The 21,780-nt window shown below is 40.5% G+C and overlaps 1 protein-coding gene across 1 annotated transcript in view; it reads left to right on the top strand.

The window, feature by feature from the left end:
- The first annotated feature begins 1,249 nt into the window (after positions 1-1,249).
- FOXK2 (forkhead box K2) overlaps positions 1,250-21,780 on the top strand; it is a 59,471-nt gene continuing 38,940 nt past the window's right edge. The window contains exon 1 of the mRNA XM_034789906.1: positions 1,250-1,676. Coding sequence (XP_034645797.1) covers positions 1,321-1,676 — 356 coding nt within the window. The 5' untranslated portion in view covers positions 1,250-1,320. The remainder of the gene's footprint in view (positions 1,677-21,780) is intronic.

Genomic DNA, 21,780 nt, shown 5'->3' with positions numbered 1-21,780 from the left:
AATTGGAATAATTGGGTCTTGTTTACATCTAAAATTTATACAGATTTAACTACATTAGTTTAGAAACTTACTAAAAGTAGTGCAAGTGACTTATGTGGACACTCTTAAATTGGTTTCAGTATCCACCAGCGGGTTGTACCCATGAACTAAATCAGTACCTAAACTAATTTAGCTAACATTGTATACCTTTTGCAGGGAGAGAGAACCTTATTTTTTTTCCTTGGGACAAAAACTCATTTGTGCTGATAGAGCACTTGGCCATCTTTACAGCCTAGGAGCTGTAGGCAACACATTATTTCTCAAATAGAACCTACAGTAAACATAGCTTAAGTATTTCTATTCTTGTTGTTTTATTTCCTTTTACTAGTGCTTGATGGTGAAAAGGAACATCCTGTTTCTGAAAGCAGCCAGGGAAGGGGGTAACAAGGGCTCAAAAACTGATGATAGTATTTCTTCTGGATGGGCTGCTGTTGTGTACTAAAGGACAGGGAATGGCTGCTTAATGATGGTGTAGCCTTAGTCAACCCCCTGGGGTTGTGTGGGACTGGGCAACTCCTCCCGCTTCCCCAGCATCAGACTGGGGTTCAACCCAGGCTGTTGGCTGGGAGAAATACATCATCATCCCTTTGGAAGTGTCCTGGTGTGTGTAAAGCATGGCGTCCCTGCAGGTGACAGCAGTCCCCTTTAAAGCACAGGCTAGCGTATCCCCACGCCTCATGGGCATCCAGTGAGAGTTGTCACTCTGGGGCTGAAGCACTTGTCCCGTTGCCTTAAAGAGAAAGGTTTGGGGGGAGGAGAGCAGCGGGCATAGTGCCCTCTTCTTGCTGGGGCGAGGGGCTGTTAGCTGAACTGTTTCGTCTCGCCCTTGGGCGGCTCGGGACTGGCCTACTTGTGTCTCCCTTGTCCTTGCAGCAGCCTGGGCTAAGGCTGGCCCTTGCCTTCCCTAGAGAGCACTTCGCCTTTGCTTTCAGTGTGGCTGGAGCTGGCAGTGGAGGCGCCTCGCTGAGCCGCTCCCGCTCCTCCCATGCGCTCCGCTCCGCATTTTCCCGGCCTCCGGGTGTGTGCCTTGTTCTTGGGGCTAACACGCTAACTTGTTGAGCTACGCTGGCCCCAGCGCCTCTCGCCATTGGTTGTCGCGGCATAGCCGCATGGGCGTGCGGGCCATGCATTGGCCCTGCCTGGCTGTCCATCAGCGGGCGGCGGACTGCGTCAGGTTGGGTTGAGCGGCGTCCCCTTCCCTGCTCAGTGTCTGGCGGCGGCTGCGGCGCCGGTGCGGGCGGAGGGGCGCAGGGAGGGCGGCCCGTTCGCTCGCTCGCTAAGATGGCGGCGGCGGCGGCGGCCGTGGCCCGGCTGGAGGGCCGCGAGTTCGAGTACCTGATGAAGAAGCGCTCGGTGACCATCGGCCGCAACTCGTCGCAGGGCTCGGTGGACGTGAGCATGGGCCACTCCAGCTTCATCTCCCGGCGCCACCTGGAGATCTTCACCGCTGCCCCCCCGCCGCCACCGGCCGGGGCGGACGGGCCGCCGCTGCCTCAGGGGGACGCCACCGCCACCGGTGGCGGGGCGGGAGGAGGCGGCGGAGGGGACTTCTACCTGCGCTGTCTCGGCAAGAACGGGGTCTTCGTGGACGGCGTGTTCCAGAGGCGGGGGGCGCCCCCGCTGCAGCTGCCCCGAGTGTGAGTACGGGGGAGCGGGACGGCTGCAGCCCGACATCCTCTGGCCTGGCCGCCCCGGGGAGCGAGCCGTCCCCCAGCCTCCCCGGGGACCCCCTGCTGGAGGGCGGGTGGTGCTGCCTCCGCACGCCGGCTGCCCCGTTTCCATTTTGCTGGCACATGGTGCATGACAGGCAGGGAGTCCTCTCGGTGCCGGGGACACGCATCATGAATCCCATCCGTACGTCCCCCAGAGCACCCAGCCAGTGCTCGCTGCAGCCATCCCTGTAAACTGGCTTCGCGGTGGGTCTTTGCTTCCTTGTCCAGCATGCGGGGTGCCCCAGAGCTGTATCCATTCCACCAACATTCATCTTCCTTTGGGTTGGCCTGTAAGATACAGGTGGCAAACATAAAATCACAGGAGCATTGGGGCTGTGTTTTGGCGAGGGATAATCCTTCTCCCTCTGCCTTCTCTGGCACATAACAGTGTGCAGTAATAGTACCTTGTGGGTATAAATCAGCCTGCACCACTGCTTGGAGCTATTACTGTTGGTAAACAGAATCGAATACACTCTTGCGTATTGTTTGTGTGTTGCAAAGGAGAACTCAGTTACGTGTTTATCCACGTATCTGGGATTTCAGATCAGCGCTAAGCAAATTTTGTGGTACCATTTGTCCTGTTTTAATAAGTTTTTGTAGTATTTTCTGCATCTTCTGTGTAGTTTAAGACTAGTTTTATATTTATGGTTAGCTAAATTGAGTTATGTCTAAAATATTAATACACTTAGAAATTTAACATGTAGTTTTTTAGGTAATTTAACAATGAAGAGAAAGTTTGCAAACAACAATATATTCCTTCACTTTTAGCAAATATTAATCTTTTTCTGCAGAATATTTTTCTGGTGAAGTGTGTTAGGCCTGGTATTTTTAAGGGTGCATTGAACTACAAATATATATTCCATCCTTTGAGGAGTTGTGTGAAAAGTGAGGCATTGGTCACAGTCTGTGCATCCAAAATATTTCAAAAACATAGAGTATCTTCACTAAAATATATGAAAAGGTTGTTTTTCATTATTTCTGGAAGAGTAGTTGTGAAATGTTTTAGGGGTGTGTTTCATAGAAAGCATGCTGTCACTGACAGAATCTTGTTACCGCGGAGGTTTTTAACTTTATTTTGGAGACTGAGAGTGTGGCTTAGCTATTTAACATTTTTATGTCGTTTAAGCAGTTCACCTATAAAAATCATACTATCTTAAACCTGTGCTTTCTAGGAAATGCTATAATTCTGAAAGGGTTTGTTAGTGTGTAGTGCTGTATAATCCATAAATACAGTTGGATGACTTGTTTGACCTCTAACAACTGTAACTTCTATTTTTGCCTTTTTTTTTCCCCCCTATTGTAATAACCATGTCTGTCATATGGCTAATCTATTTTTCTTCCTTTTATAACTGTCTTTTAAATATTTTAAAGTATTTTTATCTAAGGATATTTGTTAAATACAGGAGCAAGAATGCACTATTTTTAAAAAAACTATGTATTTAATTTTAAACAGGTCTTTAAATTTGTATATGATGTACAGCAAACAGACTTAAAATTAATTTGAGCAACTTAATCTGGTAGCAAATTTCCACTAAATACCTAAGGTCATAAGAAGCAAAACACATTACATTTACTGTGTGCTTCTCCTGTTACCTTATCAGTGTGGGTCTTGAATTGTATTTTGCTTTAATCCTTTTAAGTCTGTAATTTTGCCACATAACATTTTCTGCCCCCATAAGAATTAACTTCTGTTCAGGGTAATTTTACACGCATCACAACATTTTGCTTAGTGAACAAAGGGAAATTTTTACATAAGGTTAAATTGTCTTGTGAGCATAGGTGGAGTTAAGTAAATTAATATTTGTTTGAAATTGATTGCATCAAATGATTGCACGATTATTTGGACTGCATACTTTTAACATTAACTTTTAAGCTTTGTAAGTTGGTTAAAGTAATATTTCCTGGTTACAGAATGTCCTTAAGTTGAGCCTTGTAAACAGGGTAGTACGCTTGCAGCCATTATCAGAAATTGTAGAACAACATTTTACACTAAGGACTGGTCTATGCTAGGGGGGGATTGATCTAAGATACGCAACTTCAGCTACGTTATTCGCGTAACTGAAGTCGAAGTGTCTTAGTTCGACTTACCTGGCCATCCTCACGGCAGCAAGTCGACCGCCGCGGCTCCGCCGTCGATGCCGATTACTTCTCCTGCTGAGGTGGAGTGCTGATGTAGATTTGGGGATCGATTTATCGCGTCTAGATGCGACGCGATAAATCGATCCCCGATAGATCGATTACTACCCGCCGATCCGGCGGGTAGTGTAGATGTGGCCTAAATAGATTATGATTTCTTTGAGAGATGTGAGGATAACTTTTAAAACTGTAAGAGCAGGCAAAATTGATAATGTCACCAGTAGGCTGTTGAATGAGATCTACTTTCTGCTAAATACTGTTGAATGGCTTATGATCTGTATCATTTCTGAAATATTTAAAAGCCCACTTTTGTGAAAGTTAAGCCTTAAAAAAATGTATAGCGTAGTCGTACCTTTCTAAGTTTAGCAGGTCTTTTGCAGCAGTGCTTAGGCAGATCTAAAGCAGACATCAGTTGCTTATACCAAGTAATTACTATGAAATGTTGATGACTAATGTTATTCACTGAAGCCATGTCCTTGAATTTCACTATGGATTTAAATTGACACATTGAACGTTATCTGCAAAGATTAAATAAAAATAAAATTACTTTGAGTCCAGGTGAGCTAAATATATTAATTAGCAAGTTATGTATTTGAAATTAAAATATATTTTAAAATTAAAAGTGAGTGATAAAGTTTCATATCTTTCCACCTATGGCCAAGGTGATTACTCAGACTTAAAAAAAAATACAGTAGTAAATTGCCAGCAGTATGCCTGGCTTGTGATAAAATTATAGTTTTAAAGATTGTCCAGTGGCAAATATGCTTAAGCAAATCTGAAACCTGCTTGTCCCCTCCTTCATTTCAATTTTTAAATATTTCTCAACCTAATTAAGAGGCTGGAGACTAATCCTAAATTTTAATTGTTATGAAGAGTATTTGTAGATGTATGATATTCATTTCATAAAGATAAAAAATACTGCTGTAAACTTTTACACCAAGGTGGTATTCCAGTAGTTAAGGCCTGGAAGTTTACCTGTATTTAAACTGTTACACTTGAATATGAATGTCTTCTGGAATTAAGCTTTCGGGTGCTATGGGATAATCTTCTGAATATACGTGTGGGGTTTTTTTGTTTGTTGTTTTTGCTGTTAATGGCCACTGTTTTTGTAGGATCTGAACATGTGTGTGTGCAACCAATTGCAGTACTTAACTCAGCAACCTTATTCCCAGAGCAGTTTAAGTGCTGGTGCAGTAATAAGGAAGTAAACAAAAATCCAGGCTAGTTTCAAATTCCAGTAGAAGACCAGGGAAATTGGTGTCCTAATGGTAAAGGGCACAATTAGTAATGATGAAAGAAAACCTTTCCCAATTTTTCAGCGGTAATGCAAACAATGACGCTTAAGACAAAAACTAAATACCACAAACGCATTTACTCTTGAAAAAATAATTGAAATGTCTAATTTTTGTCACTGTTCTTGTTAAGCATCTACAATTACAAGGTTCATGGCCTCTGACTTCAGTACAATTAATATTTGAACATGATATAATTAAAATTTTAATGTTATAGTCCTACCTGTTCCTGGAAGTGGGGAACTGAAATAAAATTTGTCAATCTCCTGCAGAATACAAACCTTAAGAATCTGGGAAAAGGGAAGCTTTGACAGTTTGATAAACAAAGTGGCATATTTGTTTCAATAATAAAGATTGGTACAAAGATGAACACCATGTAATGTTTAATTACTGTTGATTAGTTGACTGTCTTAGTCACTGTAACTTTGTTTTGATTACACTTCTCTGAAACTTTCAATCATAATGTAAATGTCTTTTCAGTCAGGAGGCACTATTAGTGGGAGCAATGTGGTTTTTGTTCCTAGGCCTAACAGATTTGCATATACACAGACTGCATGTCACTTTGCTAGATGAACAAAATGGGGGAAAAAATTAGTAGCAACTTTACACTCAACAATAAATAGCGCTTTGCTCAATCTGAGCATTCTGAAGCATGACATAAAGTGTTCAGAAACCAGTTAAACTACTTGAGTTTGCATAGCTTTAAGTAAAACCTGTTGTAATTACCTTTGAAAGACCCACAGTTTGACATTTTTTATTAAATACAGTTTCTGAATTGGCTCCAGTTGAAGTCTGTGTCAGAACTCCCACTGGGTTCATTGGAAACCAGATTGGGACAATAAATAGTAATGAAATTGGAGAATTGAATTTTAAAGTACAGTGTGTATTACATATATTTCTCTCACGTTGACCAGAAATAGACGGTAAACCTATAACAGTAAACCTCTTCCACCTGACAAGGGTAGATTTCACCATAGTGCAGTACAAATTTTTGTTTTATCTGATGAGGACTACTACGGCACATCTAGGACATTGAAAGTAAGTGTGATGTAATAGCTGCTTATAGCATGTCTTAAGGAAGTAAAATCAGTGGTTGTATTTGTAAGAGTTTACAAATCACAGTTTTGAAGGAGCCACCAGTTCAGTCCTTCATCAGCTGGTCAATAGGATCTCAAAGTACATTACAGAATTTCAGCAGTGCATTTGAAGAATGAAAAGTATCTTTTTTGCTGGGAGTAGAAGCAGTTGGTAACAATGCTATTAAGTTTTTATAATATTTTTTTCATATTGCTATCAGTAGTTAGGAATTATTTTTTGGAAAGGCAGTAATGCACACTTGAGTGCTTGAAGGTACCTGAAACTTTGGCCTTAAGTGTCCTAATACACCACCTCTGGTACTGGGGTATTTTGATTAAACCACAGACTTATATATCAAGGATTACTGATGGGTTTTGGCATCCTAAAAATGAATTAATAAAAAATACCATTTAATTTGCAAAATAGTAGTATGAATATAATGTAGCAAGACATATAATACTTCCAACTCACTGGAGAAGTACAGATATTCAGCACACCACGTAACTCAGGGTCTCCTCTTGCAACTGTGAAATAGAACCCCCCCCCACACACACACAAACTCGCACCACTCTGAAAATTACAAATGTTAAATATTTATATGCCAGAGTCTCACTTATTCTGTGGAGAGGATTAAGTTACACTTTTAGTTATGGTATGTTGTCCAGGTCTACAAAGTTAGAGCTCTATTAGTGCAATTAAATTACAGCATCTCTCCCAGTTATTAAAACTAAGAGGTTCTGTACAAAGAACAAGGCTCTGTACACTACCTGAACTTTTACTTAGTGAAGTTACTGTTGTGTTCAGCATCAGTTTTTTAGGGGGGAAAAATGAGGCACTCCAAAACCAACACTATTTCAGTGCCCTTTGTTTATTTGGACACTAGTGAATGCAATTGCTTGATTTATGTGCACAAGTCCACTTATTGTATAAATTAGGTTCATAATTGCACACATGCGATGTGAAAAGTGTCACCAGGATTGAGTTAACAATTGAGATGGATGGGAGGGTAACCTCGCTCTCCTGGAGCTGTTGCCCAGAGTCTGCAGATTCAGAAAGACAATTCTTCTAGTTTTCTTGGCATATGTTCAGTTCATGTTTTAAAGGCTTGATGAATATAAGAAGTGGATACTTTTATTTTTTTACAAAAAGCTCATGTTTTGAAAAATCTGAGTGTCACAGCAACTAGATAAATACCTCAAGCAAGCTGTATTTGACACATGGACAGGGTTTTTGATACCACTGCCCTAGATAAAATTTTTTGAAAGGGACACAAAGTTGAAATATTGTTGAGGTGCATCTGGGGGCTTGATGGGGTGGCTGAGAATTTCATACAGATGACCACTAAAGTAACTTATTTGTTTAATAATTTTAAGCATAATATTAAGAAAAGTGTGGGTTTTGGCTGCAGCCTATGAATCAGACTTCAGAATTTTTTAGTTTATGGTCTAGAATGGGTAACGTGCTGTCTATTGACAAAAATGACTAATGTTAATTGGGAATATATTTAATTGGAGTTTGTGGCTACTTTAAACTTGTGGGTAGCAGAAGTAGAATCTCAAACATCAAGCACAGTGAAGCCACACAGCATTGATCATTAACAGATTAAGGTGCAAAAGAATGTGTTGTGAATAAAGATAAAACACGTGCTCTTTGAAATGAGACTACAAAAATGAATGTGATATTTATATAAAGTATTTTATGTAGCAGTTGTCTTTTGTCAATATGCAAAAGACAAAATTTCACAATTCTACACTGAGATTATCAATTTGAGTATCAATGTTTAAAGTTTTACAGTAATATAAATATTCAGATACTAATCTGTTGGTATGGAGTGCAGTATGCAGTCAGACTAATATGATGCTATATTTTCTGTATATGTAAACCTGTTTATGGTGCCGTATATCTGCCCTCAGTATCTCTCTGTAAAATGATTTCACATAGGAGAGTTTTACTGCCTTTTTTTAGTAAGCTTACTAATGACCATACACCTGAGTTAACTATAAGAGGAAATATATTCTCTGTATTGTTACATGAATTAGTAGAAACCAGGAAATACATTCAAGAATTGGTAGTTTTTCTGTCACACTATTACAATTGTAATCATGTGAAAGAAGAGATTTTTTTTTTTGCTTTAGAAGCAGTAAATGTTACAAGACAAATTGAAAACATCTTATATCCGTTTTATAAAGCCTGAAAAATACCTATTGCCTTTCAGAATTGACCAACATACTGTAGAAATACAAGAACGCTTTTGAAATCCCTACTTCACAATTGCATACATGGTGTAATACATGTATATAGTAAACATGATGATTTCCTACAATTTGTCTCTTGAAATTAAACCATAATGTGGTGGGGTTGTTTTGTTTTTGGAGGGAGGGGAGCAGAGTAACAAACTGTTTTGCATTCTATTTCTTTTGCTACTAAGATTAATATGGGGAATTTAAGATGAAAATAGGGAAAATAAGCACCGTGGTATCTTCCACTCTCCCTTCCAAAATGGAGTAATATTGTATTGTTGGGCTGTTATGCTTCATCAGGAGAATAGTTTTGGCCAATTATCAACATTTGTACATAATATATCACAACCCAAAGATGTCAAAGTAATTAGGACATGCCATGTAAGTTTTAAGCCTGAATCAAGGTTGAATTTTAGAAAATTGTCCTCTCCTGTGAAGTAATATCACATTGTAGGGATCTGTCTTTTACTTCTGGGAAGTGGTAATTGTGTAGTGCACAATACAAATATTTTTTCTTCATATCAATACCAGTACTAAACCAGTCAAAGTATGAAATCCAGTTGTCTTGTGCCTCTGCTACATTTATTGAAAAATACAAGAATGTCTTCAAGAAATCCTAATCCTAACTTTCTTGTCTAAAAGTGTATAAATATTAGAAAATCAAAGGGCTTATATTTTGAAAAAAGCTTCAACCTTTAGGTCATGCAGTAATCTGAGGTCATCTCTTCTACTACATCTAATAAGTTTATAGCGGACTAAGTAATAACTAGCTGACATCTCCCATGAAAGTTCAGACTGAGTTTTTGAGACGGTGATGGCTTTATCAACTGCCTCGCTTATTTTGACTATACAGAGTTGAAATGACCGTTGTTTCCTGTGATCTGCCTTTGAGGAGTTTTTTAACCTAGTTATAGCTGGGGGGGGGGGGGGGGAGTAAATTTGTTAATTCTGCAACTATTCCTTGTTGGATGGTATTGGAAATGAATGTCATATTCCTTAGTTGAAATTTCATTACTGTTTTGGAATGATTGGGGTTTTATGGCTTTGATGGGTGGGTGTGACACAGGCCCATTGGTGGTTCACTATTCTGTCAGCAACTCTTGAAAGGCCTGACATACTCACTATACCTAACACACTGTTGTCACAATCTGTGTCTAACAGGTGTCGTATAAGGTATCATGTACAAACTGTAATATGCTGGTCTCGGAAATCATTGCATGATATATGTATGGGTTGCGTACAAAAAGTCATAAATGTGTGCTGAAATTAAATCCTTCAAATGTGTTTGGCAAGCAGTGCATAAGACGAGTCTGCCCTAGACAAAGGAATGTGTATTTGTTTCTCAGCGTGGGTATCAGGCAGAGACAGTGAAGGTATATTTACATATAAGGTAAACAAAGATATCAAGCTAAGAAGTGGGGGCGAAGGTAGTATAGTATCTACACCACAGCAAGAGAGAGAAATTTATGTATTTCAAAGGTTTACTGGACTAGAAGAAGAACGGGAAAGAACCCTATAGTTACCCTTTACCTGAGTTGTCAAATAAACCAAACACTTTGAGCTCTGTGTGTTGGGGTTATGGCTAAAGAGCAGGCCGGCCATGCTGAAAGGATTGTCACGAAAAAAACTTATTTGAACAAAAGATTCGAGTTTAAGTTTTGATTTAGTCTCAGGCTATGGCTACAGTAGATAGCTTCAACTGCACCGCTGTAAGCTCTCTAATTTAACCGCCCTAAGCTGACAGAAGAGAGCTTGCCCGTTGACTTAATTAATCCATCCCCAATGAGCGGTGGTAGCTAAGTTGGCGGGAGAACCTCTCCCACTGACAGAGCTGTCCACATGGCCGCTTTAATAGTTGTAACTTACGTAGCTCAGGGGATGGCTTATTCACACCCCTGAGTGACTTACATTAGACTGACATAAGGGATAGTGTAGACATAAACTCAGAGGTGTATTTTTACTTTTGTTTGTAATAATTTCTATCCTTATTTTTTTTAGTTGATGTCACTTAAACCTATGACCTTTTGTTAACAAACTTGTTTTACTTTTACTATAAACTAACTCTGCTTTGATTTAAGTGGAGGGTTTGGCAACTCCACTTAATAATCTATGTACTGTCTCTTTAAAGGAACAGCACACTTGTTAAGGTTTAGTGGGTGCTACAGTAAGGAGGGGCTGAACACTACAGAGAAAAGCGTCTCTGAGGAACTTGAGAATTGGAGTTCACTGATTGTTATCTTCTAGGCAAGGTTTGGACTTGCAGAGTCTTGAAGAGTTTGTTGGCAAGGCAGACAAGCTGGTGTGTCAGGAAGGTGACACATTGCTTAGCTGCCCCAAAGCTCTCACTTGCTGAGGCTGAGAGGGGTAACACAGTGCCTCACATTTCTGGGAACCCCAGCAGATCACCAAAGCAAAGTACATGAAATAATGATTTTTGTAGCACCTCACATTTCAAGGTAGTAGACAGGTTCAAAAATTTCCTTCAGCTCGAACAGTTAAGATCTTCTAAGACTCTTCTCATTTGCTTGTGTTATTTGTATCACAGCTTTTAAATGTGCTTCTATTTTGTACTTTTTGCTACAATACTGGAAATTGTATATAAGCTTCTTAAAGAAGCACTGTCAAGTATGGTTTGTTCCACAGTTTAGGTTTCTTTGAGGGATGGGAAATAAGGTTAGATATGTCTTCATGAATAATTAAACAAATTTGGTAATTTATACATTTTTTTAATCATGTAATTTGGCTTACACCAATAAATGTCAAAGATCAGTTGCTTATTAACAGTATAAAAATACATCAACTCCTGTGCAAATTCTTGAACTGAAATATAGCTGGTAAGGCCAAAACCTTTCTGTTAGTCCTGATACTAGTAGTAAGTCAGGTCACTACGTGAACAGACTGGAGAAGGTTATTTCTTTTTACACATTTAATGTAAATTAAATTTGGATTTTCTAAAAGTAAATAAGAAAATTAAAAAGAGAAGGCATTATGATCTGGAGGTATGAGCACAGGGTTAGGAATTCTAATCCTAGCTCTGCTACTGACTTCTTGTTTGCGACAGTGGGCAATTTGTTTAACCTTTTTGTCCTTTTTCTCTCATCTGTAAAATATGGATAACGACTTACCACAAAAGGGTGTTCGGGGAGAGGGGGGTGAATGTTCAGTACTTTGAGCATGTAAACTGCTATGTACATGCTAATCATTTTTATTTAGAATACCAATGTTTACAGAATCATAAATCACTTCCTGTGCTTGTTCAGGTCAGAAGAAAAATATATTTGTGTGTCTGAGAGCGGGAATAGAGTATTTGATTTAAAATGTTAGAATATGTAATTGGATTAAGAATCCAAAACTACTACAGCGCGAAAAAAAATAAGTGAAATTGCTATTTAAGCACAAATATTTCTGCAAAAACGTGGACCTGGAATTTTGATACTTTAAGGCTATGGATCACAATGTTATAAAATGTTACTGTACCAAGCTGAAGCTAAAAATCCTATATGGCTGTGGAGCTACAAGCACTTAGTCAGCTTTTTTTTTTTTTTTTTTAAAGAACTAAAAATGGGTGTGCTAAATAAAGCCTATGAGTGAGAAACATAATTTGTCATTTTATATGGTAATATGGGGGTGCTTTATGGATAAAACTCTTGCCCCAATAAATTTTCAGTATAAATCAGACAAAAGAGGCATATGGCACACAAATCAGATAATTTGGACTTGCACAAATATGTTGGTTCCAGGTGTTACATTTCTTTTAATTTTGTAAATAAAAGTTAATGTGTTTGGGTGTAGGAATGGTGAAGGATGAAGCAATAGTGATTTTTGTAGGAAGTGCTTGGAGGAGGAGATCTAGGAAGCTTGGAACACAAGGGGCGGGAGGTGTTAACGTGTAGAGGCCTGTATGGAAAAAGTCACATGTGAGAGGGAAGAGGCAGAAGGAGTTAATAGAGCACAGACTATGAAAAGGGAAGTAGTGAGAAATAAGGACAGCTCAGAGTGAACATCCTCATGCAGAGCCTGAATGTAAGGATGAGGAGTTTAAACTTGATTTGGAATGAGTTGATAAGCAGCCGGGGGAATTTGAGCAAGTGGGAATATTATAACAAAAGCATCAGACAAGGAAGTTGATTTTAGCCTCATGGTTAGTGTGTGTGGATTGGAGAGGGGAGAGAGGAGGTTACTGTAGTTATATGATAAAGATAAAAACATAGCCCAATATTTTTACATTGGGGATGGAGTGGAAATGGTGGATTTTTGGAAATGTTCAAGAGGGAGATGTAGCAATATTTGATAAGAGGTAAAGATGGGGGAAGAAGTTGAAGATGATGAGAGCTTGAGTGACTCATGTGCGGTTGTCAGCCTATAGGAGAGTAAAGAGGCTTCTGGTTTTTGGCATTTAATTTGAAGAAATATCATTATTGAGGAGGATCTGGAGTCTCATCAGTCATAAAGGTGGTAACTGCAGCCATAAGAGCAGGTAAGTTCACCCATAAGGCAAGTGTGGTGAGACGAAAGGAGATGCTGCTGATAGGCTGCAGAGGCACCAAAGGAAAAGGGAAAATAGAGTAGCCACTGAAGGCACGTTGGCCATGCAAGAGAAAAACAGAGTGCAAAGTCATGAGAGCACTTGGAGAGCTTCTCAATGTGATGGGGGTTATAAATATTTGTTTAAACTATTAAAATAGTTCAAAAAGGAAATGCAAGGAGCATAGATCCTGGGTGTGTTCCTCCTTACCTATGGCATTCAGTCAGAAGAACATTTTGTGACTGTTCCTCCTTTGTCTGTCCCAAAAGTCAGCTCCTCAGCTGCTTCCTGGCTTTGGCTGAGAATTTTCCTGCATCTTGGCCTAAATCTAAATACATGGAGAAGATCACTGGAAGAAAAGGCACAGGTACCCTGATTGCAACTCCCCACCACTGACTGCCCTTTGTTGTAGGGCCTGTTTGTACCTTGTGCTCCAAAGCATTGCAGATCTAGCTCAAATGCAGGCTTTGCATCAAGATGATGGCAACATGTTATCTTGGTATGCTCCAAGGCCTGTACCTCTCCTGTGTCCCCAGTGCAGATAGTGCTTGAGCATACTGAAGACTGGAGGAAAATGACAACCTACAGGAGTTGTTGAGGAAGTAGGATGCAAAGGAGGTGGGTGGCCCTGGTTTCTATTTCAGAACACTCATTTATCACAGAAGGGAGACTTTCTGCTTATGGAGCAGGCAACTGAATAAGGTTTATGCCACCTGCTTACTTTCCTCCTGAAAGGATCCATGTCCTCCACCTGGAAAAAACTTCTGGAAGTCCTTTAGGATTCTCCCCTTACCCATTTCTGCTTGGTTGGTGCAGGAGCCACACACATCCATTGACTTTCATCAGGAAATACCTGAAGATGCTGAAGTGGTTTGGATCTAGATGACATGTGCTTGCCTATCTTTTTGTCATCTGAATTCCTGTTTGGTGTCTTGAATAACTGGGTCTTAAGGACCACTTGAAGGACAAAAAATAAAAAAAATGCAGGAAGAATTGACACTGCTTATCTTCTACATGGGTGAGGAAGGGAAGAAAAATAAGAGAAAATTCCTCTTCCACACCCCTCTGTGCAAATGGTAGAATCAGACTGCCACTTCTGAAGCAGATTTGAAATTTTAGAAGCTTTATAGTGGGATTTGTCCTTGAAAGACACCTGGTTAGCAGACCCTAAGGTCGACTGCATCATTTCACTGCCTTGTGAGCGAGAGTAGTGTCACTCTCAAGGATCTTTCAGACAGGAAAATGGATGAAGCAGTTAGGAAAAATCTTTGGTTTAGAGGGAGCTCAAATTGCATCAGCCAGCATCTTTCATTTCTATAGCCACTATGAAAGGATTTTGGACTTTCAAGCTGGCAAATAAAGTCAGCAGGAGTTTAATGTAAATTAGTTGGGAAAAATCTGTCTAAATGCAGTTTGCTGCCTCCACAGCATGTCAGCATAAGTACACAGAGCACTGGTAGCCAGCATGAAATACCCCAAGTGCATCAAGAGTAATGCCCTCTTGAAGGAAGCAATCTGTCTCTTATGATGTGTGAATGTTCTGGGCTGACTGATTGGGTCCATCGGGGGACACTATCCTGTGAAACTGTCCCATGGATGATCTCCCAACTTCCACAGCCATCAATTCACCTCTTTTTTTTTGTCTTGGGGCCAGTCACCAACTGCAGCAGATTCTGGTTGCAAAAAGCATGGACCCGGGATGCTTTTTTGTTCAACTAGAAAGGATTGATGGTGCAAGCATTTCCATCTCCCTTTTCTGCTTCTTTTTTTAAATATATAAAATTAATATAACTTTATGGAAGCTCTCAAGAGGCCCTAGGCAAAATGTTGATCCGATTGTGTTCTATGCTGTACAAATACATATAAAGAAACAGTATTGGTCTTGAAGAGTTTGTAATATAATCTTAGCTAATTTTTATTAAAATGACCTGAATTATGGAACCCACAGTCATACAGTCTGACTTAAAATGATGTCATGGAGTGCTAGTTTACTGCCTTTTCCTTACAGCAAGTTTGCAGCCACATCACCTAGATCAAGAGTAAATACTATGGTTTAAAATAGTTACCATTTCAATATGAGTATGTGTTTTGAAATGAAGGCAGAAATGAGTTTTGAGTTTAGGGTAGACTTTTCAGTTGTAGTTATTCATTCAGGTTTCTAGATATTGATAATCCCAACAAACAGATTTTGGACCTGAAAACCACAGTGCATTTGTCAGTTGAAATGATCAAATAACAAGCACATTGGCAACATACAGGAAAGAGATGCAGTAGGTAAAAACCACAGAAGAGCTTCAGTTGTTTGTTCTCTTAAAAATTGAAGTGTAGACCTTTCTGCTTTTAAAAAGTGTTGCTGGTATTGGCCTGTTCATAAGATTGAGAAATGCAACCAATTCATATTCCCAGCATGTCCCAGAATTATTCAAACACAGTGTCAAAGTGTGCAGTGAATAGAGCTGGTCAAGAAACAGTTTAGTCAGAAAGTGCTGATTTGTCAAACCCAAAATGTTTAGAGAAAACTGTTTGGGTTTGACAAATTGTCTCCGTTTCCATATTGAAAGCTGTGAATGTCCAATTTTTCAGTAATAACGTTGCTATCTTCCAGGAAACAGCATATTTAAATGTTATTGAAACTATATTTTGATCAAGCATGCTTGCTGGATGAGCCTTTTTCTTCTCAACAGGAATTTTTGCAGGTTGGAATAGCAGTTAGATGGTGGCATGATTCAGCCAGCCATACGCTACAGAGATGGTACTGGCCCTGTATGTCTGGTGGCAATGCAGGACTCTCTTCAGACACTCCATTAAGAGTTTCAGCAACAGTGACCCAATATGTTTGCTGTATCCTATTACTTACTAGCCTTGGCTTGGAATATGAAATAGGGCCTTTATTAAAGGATTTACCAGTTACCTGTTCTTAAAGAAACTAAAATAAAACTGCCCCCTTAAATGCAATCCCTCACTCTCAGGAACAGGGACCAAGTTCCCAATACACAGTCTCTGCTTTTATCAGGGCCCAGGCAGACACTCACCTTTGTTTCCAGAGGCAGGGAAAATTACTTCCAAATAGTCTCCGACTGGCTTCATTCTTCAGTAAAGTCCACTTTCTCTGAGTCATCACGATGTTGGGCTGTGTAGCTCCTCCCCAGAAGTTTCAGGTTGTCCCTGTTGGTTCCAGGCTTTCCTTTATCAAATCCTTCCTTGGACATGATGGAGGGAGGTTACATTTCTCAGCCTAGTACGGTTTCCTCTTTATATCCTGTCCCGTAATAAGCTCCTGTTAAAGCTTTCTGCCTCTATGGTTGGGAACTGGCAGTTTCTTTAGATCAAGCGAGGTACTCTTCCCACTTCAAGGAAGTCCTTCCTTGCTTGATTGGGTGTGGGGTCTGTACAGAATGAGCATCAGCTGGTGGAGATGGGCATGAGTATTTTAGATCTCTGATGACAGAATCACAGAAGATGAATAATTATATTTGTAGAGTATCAGAGGGGTAGCTGTGTTACTCTGAATCTGTAAAAAGCAACAGAGAGTCCTGTGGCATGCAACGAAGTGGGCATTCACCCATGAAAGCTTATGCTCCAATACATCTGTTAGTCTTAAAGGTGCCACAGGACTTTCTGTTGCTTTATATTTGTAGAGTTTTCTCAGTTTTAGGCTCATCTGTGATCATTGTAATATCTTTTCACATATGTTAATTAATTTGGCCTCACTATCTATGAGGTAGGGAACTATTATTATCCCTTTTCTGATGGGGAAGTTGAGGTAGTGAGAGGCTAAATGACTTGCCTGAGATCACACAGGAAGACTGGCCCAGATTAGGGTAGAACCCCGATTCCCCCAATTCCCTTTCCAGTGCCTTTAACACACAGCTCTCCAGTTTTCCCAGTAAACCCTTTGGAATTACTAGCCCCAATCTCAGACAATTTGGAATGGTTTTAGTCTTTGCTGCCACTAGGAAGAGTCAAACCCAACCCTCATATACACCACCTTGTCCATGAGTATGTTTAGTTTCTGTCTCAGTAGGACAGTCCTGCTTATAACAGTGTTGTTTTTCTGAGGTTAGAAGATTGGTGAGGCTGGAAGTGATCACTAGCCCCAGCTTACTACTGGACTATAAATAAAGCTGATCTTGAGAGGACTGAGTGGCAGTAATAAGTAACCAGGAATCTTTTTTGAGAGAATTAAATATTATCTTGAGTTACCGCCAAAATGGATGTACTTTAAACCCTCTAAAGAAAGAACTAGTAGAAGTTGTTCCTTATATACTCTGCTGATGCTAGCTATCACTGCTGTTAGTGTTTGCTTCGCTTTCCATGGAGCAAGACATCAGCCTTTATAAAAATAATGGTTGTTGCAGAAGTCTGTTTCTCACAAAAACACACATGCTGATGCAGCTGACTCAGCTCCCAAAGGGAAGTGTAAAAGTATAATCAAAGAAAATGTGGTTTTGTTTGAGTATGGGAGCATTATCTCTAGCAATCCCTCTGGCCTTCTTAGGAGCAGCTTTGACAGGGACCAAGAGGGATAGTGTTCTACCCTATCTACACAGAGAGGATGGTCTGTTGTTGGTATACACAATATGCTGTATTGTACGTGAGGTTTATGAAACAAAACCAGTCCCTGCCCTGAGGTGCTTACAATCTAAAAAGTGTGTATAATAGAGAAGAAAAGTAGTGAGATGAGAGAGAACGTGGTTTGACTATTTAAGGTATCAAGCTGAGGGACAGATTGGAGGCTGAGGAGAGCAAATCAAGGAAGAAAGTATTTCATCATGATCATCTTTGGCAGTTTAACCAAAATTGACAATTGCACGTAGTAGTACATTTTGGAATTTCTAAAGTTACTATTAAAGTATAGCAAAAAACTGCAGTTATGGAAGTGAAGGAATAACTGTTGAAATCATTTGCTTTAGTCTCTGCTCTTGAGGAATTAATGTAATAAAAAAAATTCTAATAATAAACTGTTCTACAAGTAATATTTACTGTGACTGATTCCAGATGTGTAACTAATGTAGAAAACTCTTCTAGTATTCGTTTTAAGTCTACCCTATTTCAGAGATGTTCTATTAGATTTAAAACTTTTTTTAAATAGTTGTTGTTAGTCTGGTTCTGATACTGGATTTAGCTTCTTGTTCCAGTTGGATTTCATACACTGGAAGATTGAGTAGTGCAGGGCTAATTATTTCCAGATAAATATAGGTAAATACCCTGGGGGTTGGGTTGCTGCTGTTACAGTGACATTGCATTTCAACTTAGAGGTCCCTGGGCTCTGATTAAGGAACCATTGGCTATTGGATGTGTTAATACTAATGCACTTTTGTCCTACTTATTATTAGTCTTTGTAGGAGCTGTCTGCTCAAACTTTCTGTGGAAGTGTTACGGAGGAGAATGTATGTAAGCCTGTAGGGAGATTTAGACCCTGATCCTGACTATACAGGAACAATTGTAGGATTGGGGCTATACTGAAGAGCGCTAATAAGGAGCAAAGACTGGGGGCTAATAAGTCTATTCCCTGTGAGTGGCTTTTATTTTTAAATACTTGGGAGGTTCTCAAATACTATGATGGCATGAGTAATATAATAGTACTGAAATATAAGTTGTTAGACTAGCCAGCTTGAAGACATGCTAAATGGACCTCTGTGAAGCTTGAAAGCTTGTCTCCTCCACCAGCAGAAGTTGGTCCAATAAAATATATTACTTCACCCTTATCTCTCTCGTATCCTGGTACCAGAGCATAGATAGTTCTCTGAAATCATTTGCTCAGTGTGGAGCAACAGTCAAAAAAGCCAACAGAATGTTAGGAACCATTGGGAAAGGGATAGATATTATAGAAAATATCATAATGCCGCTGTATAAATCCAGAGTACATCCACACCTTGAATACTGTGTGCAGTTCTAGTCAGCCCATCTCAAGATATTAGAATTGGAAAAACTACAGAGAAGGGCAACAAAAATGATTAGGGGTATGGAACAGCTTCCATATGAGGATAGGTTGAAAAGATTGGGACTGTTCAGTTTAGAAAGAGATGACTAAGGGGGAGATAAGAGGTCTATAAAATCATGAATGGTGTGGAGAATGCGAATAGGGAAATGTTGTTTACCCCTTCACACATCACACGAACCAGGGGTCACCTAATGAAATTAATAGGCAGCAGGTTTAAAACAAAAGGAAGTACTTCTTCATACAACTCACAGTCAGCCTGTGAAACTGTGACTGGATGACGGGGGGATGGATCGCTTGGTAATTGCCCTATTCTGTTCATTCCCTCTGATGCATCTAACACTGGCCATTGTCAGCAGACAGGATACTGGGCCAGATAGACCATTAGTCTGACCCGGTATGGCCATTCTTGTGATCTTATGGGACTAACATAGCTACAATAACATCACAAACATCTATATAGGAAAGGTAGCCCCCTGCGCGCCCCCCCCCCCCAAGAAAGGTGTAAAATTGCAGAGAAGTGAAACTCAAATACCGTCATGTGGGGGAATTCGTAATAGATCCTTCCATCGGTTCTGAATCCAGAACGGGCCCAAATGATCAAAAGTTACTATCTGGTGGCTAGTTGGTGATCTCTGTCTATTTGCAGTGGGCATATGTTCATATCACTGTTGGCACCAACTGGCAAGGACCCTTGCTGGCAGCCTCAGATTGAATTGGTTATGTATATTGAAGAACAAAGTTGATTGCTGCAGAAATCGGTTGTACCCATATTGCACACACTCTTTCTGTATTTTGGAGTTGTACTGTGTTAGAAGAGAACTGATTGACGGTTGGTCTGTGCCACCTTTTATATTGTCCTGTTTGGGGGCATGAGGACAAAGGGAGGGCGTGTGCCCAGCCAGAGATCACTACTCTTCAAAAGTTCATAGCTCATGCACCCTTCCTGGATCTATGCAGGCAGTCGCCTCAGAGATCAATAGATACTATAATAGCCATTTTATATAATCGAATCTAGCAGTTGTAGGAATTAGTTTAACTGCCGCCACACGTAATATTTGACAGAACTCCCTCAAATGAATCCATGCCACGCAAAGCCATTGTTTGGGGTACTGTGGAATAACAGGCAAGCCAAACAAAATTAGTATATATTCATCTGCTGAGTGACATGTATGTCTCATTTGGGCTGCCACATACTTCCTATGTGACCTCCAGCAAAGTATTTAATGTCTCTACCTCAGTTCCTTGTCTGTGAAATAGGAATATTTTCTTTCTCCCATCCTTTGTATTCCCTGTTTAGGTTGTAAGCTTCTTCAGGGTAAAGACTCTCTCTCTCATTGTCTCCATACAGTGCCTAGCACATGGAGGCTTCCAGGTACTGCTGTAATACATACAATTCTGTTGAATTTTGCTGTCAGCTAAGGTAGTGCATGTTACTCGTTGAATTGTGTATGGTAAACTCTGAAGGAGATACATTTTTGCTCCTAGTATTATGTGTTGCTGCAGTAGTTCATTCCTTTAAGTTTTTAATAGTTCTGTTCATAAACTCTCTTCCTCTTGTTTGTTTTAACAGGGAATTTATGGGTTTCTCTTCTTACATAAGTTAGCTGCTTACATAGGAGAAGAAATATTAAAACTTCAAGAGTAGTCCCTGATATCTGTGTAACATTATGAAAGGAGAAAATAGATGGAAGGTTCAAGCAGTGGAAATATTTATAACTGAGGGGGATCCGTACTATTAACCACTAAAGGAGAATGGAATTTTATCATAATTAAAATGGGTCTCCTTGAAGTACTTTACTATATTACTTTTATAAAATGTTTTTAATTCTGTTTTTTTCATTTACAACATAAGTGATTCAGAAATTGGCAGCATATTTTAAAAATATTTAGGTGGTACAGTCATCCTTTTGAACTTCAGGTTCACCAATCATTTCCAGTGCAAAGAGTCACCCTTATTGTCTTTTCTAAGCTTTGCTGTTTGACTCTGTTTAGTAGAGCCCTGTGCAGATACAAAAATGTGTATCTGCATCTGCTAAGATCGACCCGCAATCTGCTAGCCGTCTTTTATTTGTATCTGCATCCACACCTGCACCAGCAAACAGTCTCACAAGGGCTAGCTACGGAGGGGAAGAAGGGAGCAAGTGGGGGGGGGCAGGGTCTTGCAGGGAAGAGGCCGCACGAGGGTGAGGACTGGGGGTAAGGGGCAGCTCAGTGGCTGGGTCTCAAGGAGAAGGGGTGTCGCGGAGGAGGTGGTTGTGGGGGAGGGACGTCTCATTACATACTGCTCCCAGGGCTTGCGAGTAACGGTAACACAGAAGCAGCAGTGCGTATTGCATCATAGTGGGGTGGGGCGGTGGGGCCCCGCCCATTCCAATCACCATGGCCAGGGGCAGGCCCTATCACTCAGGAGCCAGTGGGCCGGGTCTGGGAGCGCGGCCAGTGCTGCCAGGTCGGGCCATGGTGGGGATGCTAGCACTGCCCAAGGGGCCTGAGCTGCTGGACAGGAAGCGGCGCAGCGAGCAGGTGCTGGACAGCCCTGACTCAAACCTGTCGCCTAGCCCCAGCTGCTGGCCCCTAGCAAACTGCTCCGCCCGGGTTGCCTGAGCCAGACACAGTGGTCAGGCGCAGCCAGTGAGCAGAGCACTGCGTGGTTGTATCTGCATCCAATCCACTATCTGCAAAAATGGTCCACAGATATGAAGTGGATATCCACGGATTTTCAGGGCTCTACTGTTTAGCTTTTTGCAATGAACTTTGTAATGAAAGTGGCCTACACACTAGGGAATCGCTGCTGAGGACAACCAACAGCAGCACA

The sequence above is a fragment of the Trachemys scripta genome, chromosome 14 (assembly GCF_013100865.1).
Source record: "Trachemys scripta elegans isolate TJP31775 chromosome 14, CAS_Tse_1.0, whole genome shotgun sequence".
In the NCBI taxonomy this organism is placed as follows: domain Eukaryota; kingdom Metazoa; phylum Chordata; order Testudines; family Emydidae; genus Trachemys; species Trachemys scripta.
Note: the sequence above shows the minus strand (reverse complement) of the source record. Positions and strands in the feature narration are given on the sequence as shown.